The sequence below is a fragment of the Amphiprion ocellaris genome, chromosome 2, assembly GCF_022539595.1.
Source record: "Amphiprion ocellaris isolate individual 3 ecotype Okinawa chromosome 2, ASM2253959v1, whole genome shotgun sequence".
In the NCBI taxonomy this organism is placed as follows: Eukaryota; Metazoa; Chordata; class Actinopteri; family Pomacentridae; genus Amphiprion; species Amphiprion ocellaris.
This window is the reverse complement of record NC_072767.1, coordinates 29187818-29198779: the sequence shown is the minus strand read 5'-3', so window position 1 is coordinate 29198779 and position 10962 is coordinate 29187818. Positions and strand designations below refer to the sequence as shown.

The 10962-nt window shown below is 41.1% G+C and overlaps 1 protein-coding gene across 2 annotated transcripts in view; it reads right to left on the bottom strand.

Moving 5' to 3' along the window:
- The window catches only part of tbl1xr1a (TBL1X/Y related 1a), a 50318-nt gene continuing 39356 nt past the window's right edge, over window positions 1-10962 (bottom strand). For both annotated transcript variants that reach the window (XM_035941289.2, XM_023294812.3), the window contains 13 exons: window positions 10721-10866; window positions 9584-9809; window positions 8660-8792; window positions 7487-7628; window positions 6618-6681; window positions 6198-6295; window positions 5700-5760; window positions 5458-5579; window positions 5203-5277; window positions 4732-4859; window positions 4450-4615; window positions 4250-4351; window positions 1-4149 (listed from right to left, as the gene is read on the bottom strand). In XM_035941289.2, coding sequence (XP_035797182.2) covers window positions 4123-4149; window positions 4250-4351; window positions 4450-4615; window positions 4732-4859; window positions 5203-5277; window positions 5458-5579; window positions 5700-5760; window positions 6198-6295; window positions 6618-6681; window positions 7487-7628; window positions 8660-8792; window positions 9584-9809; window positions 10721-10866 — 1490 coding nt within the window. In that variant the 3' untranslated portion in view covers window positions 1-4122. The remainder of the gene's footprint in view (window positions 4150-4249; window positions 4352-4449; window positions 4616-4731; window positions 4860-5202; window positions 5278-5457; window positions 5580-5699; window positions 5761-6197; window positions 6296-6617; window positions 6682-7486; window positions 7629-8659; window positions 8793-9583; window positions 9810-10720; window positions 10867-10962) is intronic.

Genomic DNA, 10962 nt, shown 5'->3' with positions numbered 1-10962 from the left:
TCTTATCAAAATATACTTTATTCTGGACTTAAGTTTCACTGATCTGACTTAAATGATGACAGACGGATGTGATGATGCAAGCTGCAGAGAAAAACAAAAAACAAAGGCTTGGAGAGCCCGGGCCAGGCCGTCATGACTCCACAGATAAAGGCTGACTCAGCGACTTTGGCCGGGATAACCCAGACACACTGTGGCACAAACTGAGCGATGGCATGAACACATCAGGGGGGCGCTCTGCCTGGGTGAGAGATTTGTAAAAACTTTTGGATTTTGAGTGCTTTGAATACAGGGGAAGGAAAAGAAATAGTGCACAGGACTCTAAATAGGAACACATTAAAATCTCTGGGAGTCCAGTAGTAGAAATGTCCAATTTATTACAGGAAGGAATTAGTTCGGTTGCAGTTCCACAAATATTTCTCAGAAGCAGAGATGCCTCGGAGGTGGGGTTTGGTTTCACTAAACCTCTGAGTGAGGCTTAAATATTTTAAATGTTTGGTCAAGATCTGCATTTTTTGGGCCAATTCATGATGATTTTGGAGGATGTGATTCAACTTTTCACTGGACTTCAGTCTAATATCGCCTGATTTTGGAGTTAGAGTTGTCTCATTTGTGAGAGGGGACATTTCTTGGGAAAAAAAGACATTTCACACATAAATATTTTGCGACATAATTTCAGGTTGTATTAGTCCTGCTGGCAAATTGGAAACACTGGCGAACCCACCTAGTGACTAAATGCTCAAAGGCTTATTTGATTGAGCAGCGATTTAACTTTAGATATTTTTTGGATGTGAAGTTTTTTTTTTTGCAAAAAATGTCCTGTTGTGTGCTCACAGAGCAGCTTCCTCCACAAAACATCTGGTACGACTCCTAACTTCAGCGATGAAAGAAAGAGGAGACCGAAAACCTCCCCAGAGTCTCAGACCAATTGAAAAATTACAATCTTATTCAGTTTTACAAGTTTTTTTTTAATGTTTTACGAGCTTCGGGAGAAAATCATTTCCTCCCTCGCCCATTATTCTGGAACAAAACCTCCCAAAGAGATTCAAGCAAAAGAAAAAGTAAAACATTTCTTTATTCAAACAAATTTAGTGGTGATTCGCTGCTGGGGAAAACGCTCCCCAGGCAAGGTGCCTTCAGAATGGCAGCTCCACTCAGTGAGCTTTACATTGCAGGGTCAACCTTTACCGTTTGCATCAAACTTTACAAAAACAAAAAATCTTTCAAATTTATAGAACATGTAAATTAACACTGCCAATAAATCATTTCACATTTGTTTCAGATCTACAAAGAAATTACAAAAATGTAACTTTAAATTTGTCTTTAAAAGAGTATAAAATGTCTCGTCAGTGGGGGACCTTCAGAATAAAAGGTGAGAGAGCATATGAATTAAAATACACTGAAGATGCAGCTTCACGTTTGACTGTTTAAATTCACCAGGTTTGGGGGAGGGAGGGACTTTCATTTTGACCTGTAGCTACTTCAAATCTTTGCACGTCTGCTTTGTTTCTGCCTTTCAGTGCCTCTATTGGGTTCTCCAAGTACCTTCTGATATCTGTGTTGACAAGGGCACAACGCAAACAATGTGTCATGTCTTTGTCTTGAACAACAGCAGTCCAGAGTCGCACTGAAGCCCTCCACTTCCTGCTACAGAAATTTGGCGGCCTTGTTTTTTGTTTTTCTTTTTTACAAAATAGCTTAAAAATCTAGAGTTTTGGTTATAAAAATATCTCATAGGGACGTACGTTTATGAAGATTGAATTAAACCCTCAAGAGGATGGAGCCAAAGAGTCGCTGTTTACAGAGCAAATCTGAATGGCTAAGCCACAGCTTTGAAACACGTTTTTAGGACTGACAACGTTTTCCCTTTCGCTCATCACTGTGGCGATTGTGAGCTCGGAATATAAACTCCCTACAGAGCACCAAATGTACTCCTCACTATTTTATCGGACTTCTGAAATTCATATATTCCTCTTAAAAATCACCATATTGGGACGCAAAAAGTGTGCATGGTACGTGCACACACTTCCTGCTAACAATCCCACTGATTCACATCTGAAGGGGATGAAAGTTATGCCTATCAGTGACGACACAATATGATGTTGTTTTGATAGTTTCCAAAACTTAAATGACTTTGTTTAAATGCTGCGTTCACATTAGTATTCATTTATCCTTCATTCTGATGTGCTAAATTGGCAAAACTGTTCGTTAAGGATGGGTATCATAAATATTTTGACAATACAGCTACTATTATCAATGGGTGCTCTTATCGGAAAGAATCAATATCGCTTTATTCTACATTTCCTCTTTCATTCTTAATTTTTTAGTCACAGCTGAAGAACATTTTTTGAATTGTATTTTTATTAGGCTGTATTAATAAGTTTACGTAGCAAAACTCCTTCTTCTACCACTGCACGCACCCACCTCAGAGAAACCGTGATAATAAAATAAGAAACAAGAATTAAACATATTTTACTGAACAAGTGGATCTATATGTACACCGTTAACTAATCATTAAACTAACAGTTACTTTCATTCATTAACCCGTTTGTACAATATAGTTAACACCATGTGAGGTATGTAAGGCTGCACGCATTCAAAACATTTGTTGCAACGAGCCTGTCATGGAAAAAAGAACAGTGAAAATGTATCATAGCGTTGGTGAAATAAATGTGCAAGATAATTTGTATGTGTAGCAAATAATAGGAAATCTGTTTTCTTAATTCCTCCACTACTGACCTAATCCCAGGTTTCTGGTACCCATCCCTAACTTCCAGTCACGTGCAAATAATCCCACTTTACTACAGCGATTCTGCTCATTACAGAGGAATCTATGTTTAGTTTTGCATGTTAATCAAATACAGCACAATTAAAATTTAAGAAAAAAAGATTCATGCGTGAACGCTCCAAAATAGAAAAATTAGAACAGACCTCCTCTGTCCATTCGGGTGCAGTAACATTTCACTGGCTTTTCTTTGGCTCCACCCTCTGTGGTTTAGGTGGCTGAGATTATTTATGCCTCCACAGAGTTAGTCTGGAAATGTGAAGATGAGCTCTTTCACCAGCAGACCGTAGGGCAGCGTGTGTTTGTGAATTTGAAGGTGAATCCAATTAGAAATCAGTCGTACGAATGTTAAGTTTTCTAACATGTAAAAACCGCTGGACGCTTTCAGAGAAGTGGAGGGAACAGTCAGCTTCCTGCCAATTTATTTCACTACTACGGCCAAAGTCCAGAGAGCAGAACTGTGATTAAAAGCATCCAGATCAAATAGTGCACAAAGGTACTGTTTTAAAGCATCTAGATGTACATCATCACTTCATGTGCCTGCGTGGACGCACAAGAGGAATCCAGAGCGAGTCCTCTAGAGACGACCACATACGAACTACTGCATTTTCAAGTTAACCATATGACTCACTCACAGCTGCAGCCAGACATCACTACTGAAACATGTGGAAACAAACCAAAAAAAGCCTTTAGTTTTGCCACATTGGTTTGAAAATCATGACGAGGACACCGCTCTTCTGAACTGTTTGGTGTTTTGGGTACGTTCGTATTTATGCGTTTCTCCACCTGCCCGGCCCCCGCCCCCTCCCCCGAAGATAAAAAATATAAAAACATGGAACCAAGAGATCTGAAATTTAAAAAAAACTAAGTGCCATCCTATTCTGTGGTGGAGAAGTTGATATGTCCGCACGATGAGATCCGACTAGTAACAAAATCAACACTTTTTTCATAGTTTTTCCATTTTGATGACGATGAGCATGTTTAAAGATCGAAAAAAGCAAAACAGCTTCCAAATTTTGGTACACATACGGATCTGTAACTTTTTTTTTTGTCTATCAGTTTTTTTTCTTTTTTCGCTGCGTCCCTTCTGCGTCTCTCTGAGAGTCTGCACAGACAGAGAGGGGCGCGTCAAACTATCTGTCCGTCCATCTGTCCGTCCGTCGGTTCATCCCTGTGTCTGGACCTGCTGTGTCGGGTGCTTGCTTCCTGTTCCTGTTTCCTGCTTCCTGTCTGTCGGTGGGCGGGGCCGTAAGCGTGAGCAGTACGCAGGGCAGGCAGGGACAGTCATTTGGCTATGTACACATTCATGGTCGGTCCATGGCTTCCAACAAACAGCAGCACTATTTCCGAAGGTCTAATACACACACCTGAAACAGAGGAGAGGTCAACCTGTAGGGCTGATGCCAGGCAGACAGTAAAAGCCGCACAGATGCAGCCAAACATCCATAGAGTCATGTGTTGACTTACAGATCCGTCTGACGCGCTGGCTCCCACTTTGTCCCCCGCTGCGTTCCAGCAAACCTCGAAGATTCCCCCCGTCCCTCTGTAACTGTGGACTAAAGCTCCCGTCTGCAGGCACCACAGACACAAGTGTTACTTCTGAGAAAACTTGACGGTTCAGAGATTTTAGCTGTGCAGGTGTCATAACCCTCCTGTTCTCTACTTACCTGTGTGTTCCAGATGTGCACACATTTGTCAAAAGAGCCGCTGGCCAGATGACGACCGTCCGGGCTGAAAGCCACACTGTAGACTGGCTCCTGGTGTTTGGTCAGCGTATGGATACAGATGCCTCTGTCCACGTCCCAGAGCCGAACTGTGGAGTCAAATGATGCGCTGTGGACACAGGAAAGCAGGATGAGTCAGGATGCTTCAATCGCTGTCAGCTACGTTTGTTGGAGGGACACATCACGGTGAATAAAAAACACTGAAGTATAAATAAAGTGGCACACCTGGCTAGCATGAGGTTAGCACTGGGGTTGTTGGTTCCAGGCCCGGTGGGACTCCATTTGATGGTGTAGATTTCTTTGCTGTGGGCCTGCAGGTCATGGACACACGAGTCCTGCTTCATACTCCAGATCTGAGGACACACAAAACCCCACAGCAGAGTCAACAGCTTCATCCTTTACTTTTACTTACTGTTGTTTGTTTGCAGTTATTCATTAATTTGCTCCGTTTGTTCATTTCTGACAAAAGTTAGATGGATTTTTCTGCCTAAAATGAGTTTTGGATTGTTTAAGAGAAGTGAAAATTTCAAACATCATCTTTTGAAGCACATTAAAAAGTACAGGTGGCCATTATTGCTCAGAATTACTTCAGTGAAAGCTAGAAATACAAGTTTAGAAGTAGGGAAGATGAGACTTTGCTTATTCAGAATCTCCTATCACACTGAACAGATCAGCATTTTCTTTTTGCCGGCTCACCTTCAACGTCATGTCATCTGAGCAGGAGGCGAGCAGGTTTCCTGTGGGGTCCCACTTGATTGCATTTACTTCATTCTGGAGGCAAAGAAAAGAAGCATGAAGGAGTGCAGGTGCAAAGTTTCAAACTAACTTAATAACAAATATTTATTTGAACAGTGACAGTCAAAGGTTGTACGATTTCCCTTTTGGCTGCCTTCAGATGTTCCACGTCATCACCAGGGAGGTGGTGCTTACAAACACACACAAACCACTTACCGTGTGTCCCTGGAATGTTTTAATGGGTCTGTCTTGTCCCAGTTTACAGACGTGGATGCACATGTCTGTACTACAAGAGGCAAATGTATTGTTGCTCTGCCAATCCACGTCTAGTGCTGGAGCTGTGGGCGACAGGAAGAGCAACGTTAGAAAGATGAAGAGGAAACAAAGACAGCACAGCACAGTGAGCTGCACATGTAAAACTTCATAACTGTAAATTAAAAGAAGACACGTTATCATACCTGAATGGAAGGGAAATTGTTGTTTGGCTTCTCCTGTGTGGGCATCCCATATGATTGTAGTCTGTCAGGACACATGTACAGTTTGAGTTAACAGTGCAACATCACTTAAGCAGTAAATGAAAAGCCAATTCTTTTGAGTAGGATAAAAAAAAATAACTATCAGATATCACCATGATGCCTACTCAGCTGGTTACTTTATACATTTTTGTGTTAGATTTTTATGTTAAATTTTTATGTTTCTATGTGAAAATGAGGCGTTATCCATGTAACTGTGTGCTAATTTGCATTATTTTCCAGCATCTAGAAGTTTAAAATCTTTGTTTCATTTTGTTGACATACTAGAAGCAAAGGTTATCTGTAAATAAGCAAACTCCATGTTTTAGGAATAAAATGTTCTATGATTCAGCCTCAAAAGTGACCCAAGAGTGGAAAAAACTATGTTTTTACTTGTAGCATTGCACCATAACAAGCTGATCTACAGAGCAAGTGGTGGTTTACCTTGTCTACTCCTGCACTCAGGATAAAATTTCCTTTTTTATTCCACTTCAGGGCGAAGATGGGACCTTTGTGTTGGCCGAGAGTACTGGCCAAGTTACCTGTGGAGCAAAGCACACAAAAAGGTAACACAATCTGTAAATATCACTTTCATAACATCTAAAACAAGAAACTTTTAAGCATCTAGTTATAATAAAATAAATAATACCTGACCGAAAATACATTGTAATCCAGAAAAGAACATCCAATAGCAATATGTCAACCTGCCTCTAGGTGGCAGCACTGCTTAAAGATTAACTCGACCATGTGGCACACAGACTGTAGTGCAGGCTTGCCAACTAATCACAGTTCCCACAGCTGCACAGCTTCCTCATGAATAAACTGGTTTTATTCTCCTGATGTGATGAAGTGAAGCCATCTCACCGTCTTTCGTCCATATTCTGGCAAAGCCGTCATAGGAGCCCGTTGCTAACAGCGTTCCCTCGCTCTGTCAGAGAAAGAGAGACAGGTGTATGTTAATATGAGCCTGTTTGGAAGCCTTCACTGACCTACTCTTCAGTTTCAATAATAGAGTAAAGCTGATCAGCTGGTGTTATTAGAGAGGCCTCATCGGCGTGGACTCTTTCCAGGAAATTTTTCCTTTGCCTTGGGCTCAGATTTACACTCTGATACATGATGTGGCTATCTCACTTTCATGTAACTGCACCTGAGCTGCTTACTAGCAAATACAACTTAGATGTTTTCAACCCAGGACTGTTTTAAAATGCATTTCTTCTTTATTTTCGAGATTGATTTCTACAATTCTACAACTTCATTTAGCAGACGCTTTTATCCAAAGCGACACACATCTGAGAGTCGATACAACCAAGCAAGGATCTGGTCAGGAGAAAACAACCTGGAAAAGTGCCATAAAACAAGTTCAAATGTGATAATAAGACCGTGGTGCCTACAGTTTTGGCTCCTGGTTGTCATGTCGTGATCTTCTGCAAACTTTACTGACAACGTTAATGTGCTTTTCTGAAACTTGAAAATCATCATAAAAATGATGAAAGCCATGAAAAACAACCTGATTTTTCATGAAAAGTCAGGAATACCGAAACAGCGCTTCGGTATTCAGAAATATCTCAAGTCTTCCAACAGCTTTCATCTGGTCTCATATTGTGAATTAATACTCCGATGCAGGGTAACTCACATGTGACGTCTTGTATGTGTGTGTGTGTGTGTGTGTGTGTGTGTTTGTGTGTGTGTGTGTGTGTGTGTGTGTGTGTATTACTGTGTGTTTGAGTGCTTACATTCCAGTCTAGTGAGGTGACGTCTTTGTTGCTGGGAACGTCCTGCCCTCCCTCTCGTATGCAGTGCCTCAGGACCAGCTGTGTGGAGCTGCTTGTACTGTTCTCACTCAGGTTCCAGATACGAGCTGTCGAATCACCAGACCTGGCGCACACACACAATCACACACACTTTAGATGGGTTTTTTGTTTTGTTTTGTCTTTATCTACATGAAACTCTTTTTTTAGTCTTTCTCGGTAAAGAAAACCCAAAAACTTTTAAACTCATAAAAGTAGGGCTGTGAATGTTATGCAGAATATTTCTTAAATTTAGTGAGCAAGTACAAAATAGTAGATAGTGATGGAAACTTACTTCAATACAATTTTGAGGTATTTGTACTTTGTGTGTTTCTGTTTTCCACTACTTAATCCTTTACTACATTTCTGGGGGAAATATTGTACTTTATACTCCACTACATGTATCTGGCAGCTTTTTAGATGATGACTTTACACAGTAGATAATAGCCCAAGCTTTTAAAATGCAAGCCATTGTTAAACATTAAAGTAGTGGTCTCCATCCTTGTTGACTTTCTACAAAAAGCAGTGTGTAGTCGGGCTCAGATTTCAAATGTCTCTTGAGTTGTTAACAGCTCTACCAAATAGTGATATTTTCCCCCCTAAACTTCTCACATGGTTTCATTTCAGTAAATGTTCCAATGATCTAGTATCTCAACAAAGTTAATGACCAGAGAAAAACTGAAAACAGATTTTGTGCATCAGAACTTTGTTTCTTCTACTTTTTTCTCCCATTAATCATGTGACGAGCCATCAGATGTATCTGCTGTTCCTGTACATAAAACTAAATATAAAGTAGTTAAACTAGCTCCAACTAGCTTGTATTGGTACTTTTGCTGAAGTAAAGGTATCTTCCTCCACTGCTGACAGTTTGCAGTAATCTATGCACGTCTTTGGCAGCTAAAAATGGTGTTTTGATTACCACTGACAAAGCTGATGACATTTCTCTTTGGATGAAATTCTGGAACAGTCTATCCACAAAAAGAGCAGTAATCTGAGAGTCTTTTCCTGAGCAGTCTTATGTCAATTCTTCTGTCTGGATCTGAACATTTTCTCATTTCGTTTTGACAGTGAGAGGCCAGTGTTAAAGGAGAGCACAAGAAAAGGGGACAGAGGACCCACCCTGATGCCAGCAGATCACTGACTGGGTTCCAGGCACAGATAAAGACCTCTGACTCGTGGCCCCTCAAGACCATGGCCTTGTTCTGAGGGATCTCCACATCTCCGTCCACTTCCATCAGGTCTGCATGGTTGTCTGAGAACACAGTTTGATTGGTCAGACACACAAACGCACATAAAAAATGGCCACAAAGCACACAACCATCAGTCCAACAGGGTTGTCTAATAATGAAACTAATGTGTCCTTAATATATTTTCAGTTTATAGAATAAGAATGTGTGACTCCTAATTTGAGGTTCAATGCTCATGATCCACAGCTGCATCTTCCACTACAAATTACACACCCTGCAGCCTCTTTTGTAATGTTTCGAGAACAAGAACCTCTTGTTTCCACGCAGCTTGGCTTGGTGTCCCCAATTCTATATGTTATACACACTATGCACCCTGGTGCAAACACAAGGAAAATGTGTGTCTTTACAGATGCTGCAGCCAGAGAAGACAGGCTAGCTTTATCTGTGTGTACCATCACATCGAGCATCATGTGACAACAATAAGACCAAAAATTCATGGTGTGAAATAAAAAAGGAGATTAAACTACCAGGTGTGGAGGCAGTTTAGTGAAACGTTTCGTTAAAATATGCGAACCACTACACGTTTATTGTGTACGGACACAATGAGCACGTGTTAAAGTAGTAGTTCCACATTTACATAATTTAACTGTCAATATAGCCATAGTTGAACAGCTGAATAGTCTAGGCTTTGGAAAGCATAGACTGCGTTTGAATGCATGCTACAAATAAACTTTATTTACTTCGCAAGGTGCACAAAACACCCAAATCCATATAAATTGTCATGGCTGATAAAGAGCACCTTAATCATAGCAGTTAGCTATCCATCATTTTTCATGTCTGTAAACATCTCTCTTACTTGCTAAGGCATGGGCTCCATTCTCCTCCCCGTTGGCAGTATTCTCTCCGTTCTTGGCGTTACCGGCGATGCTGCCTCCGGTGGTCGACGCTGGCGCTGAAGCTGCGGCCTGCTGCTGGGCCATTTTGTCCCGGTAAGCCTGCTGCCTCGTCTGGACAACGTCCGGCATTACTGCATCGATCAGGGACAGGGACTCGATGGGCCGGCCGTCAAATAACGTGCCGTCCTTCAGAGAAAGAGATGTGACGGGTTAAAGAGTAAGAGAGAGAAGCAGACTGACCTGGTATTTATCTATTCTAATCCTAAGATTGTGATATTTTATCAAAATTATTTTATTCTACAGGTCTCGTTTAAAAATTGGCCAAAAATTAACCGTTTGCACCAGATACTACAAAAAACTAAATTGCTGCTCTCCTCATTAGCACAACAGAAAAGCTAATAGTGATTCAGCTGTGACCAAGTCTCATAACAAAAATCATGACCAAACATTGCAGCTGAACTGCAGGTTGTGTTTGCACAGAGCAGACAGGAGACAACTATTGAAACAAATTAAAAATGCAAATATTAATTTATCTGTTGTACGTAGAGCCACCTTTTTTCCAGTATTGGTCGCACCTTTGGCCACTTGTGTTGTATATGTTGATTCCAGGTTTTTCCAAGTTTGATAAAATAAGCACTCAAAGAAATTTAACTTTAATTTTTAATCATTTCTGGCAGTACAACTGTCTTACGCTTTTTTTGTAGACACTTTTGAGTTCTTTCACCTTCGAGCCATGGCTGTGCTGTTTCCACAAAGGTGCAGGACTTCATAATGCAGTGAAAAACAAGCTCACAGTGATTAACAATGTAACAGGAGCAAACAAAGCACCCAGAAGTTTCTTGGGAGCTCAGAGGGTTAAAATGAGTTTAACCGAAAACAACAAACGTTATAGATACAACAAAGAAGTAGGTACATCCTTTCGGATTGTCCTGTGTTGTTGTTCTCTTTACAGAAGGAGATACTAAAAACCTTGAAGAGCAGCTCAAACATCCCCAACCAGAGTGTGTTGTTTAGGGGATAAACCTTTCTGCCTGCAGCCAGGCTCAAAATAAAAACTTGAAAGCACAAAATAACAAAGAGGAGAATGTGTGTCCCACCTCATTGATGCTGACTTCAGCCTCCACGTACTGCAGGCCCTTCTGGATGATGCTGATGAGGGCAGCAGGGGGAACCAGAGCACCATTGATGTTGGACTGGCTGATGTGACTCTCTATACCAAAGGTAAACGCTGAGTGGGAGAACCCTGGAGAGGAGAGGTGAGGACAGAGTATATTTTTACTTCTTCCCTTTGGAGGGCGATGGCATACTGTACATCACAGTGAATGTTGCTCCCCTTCAC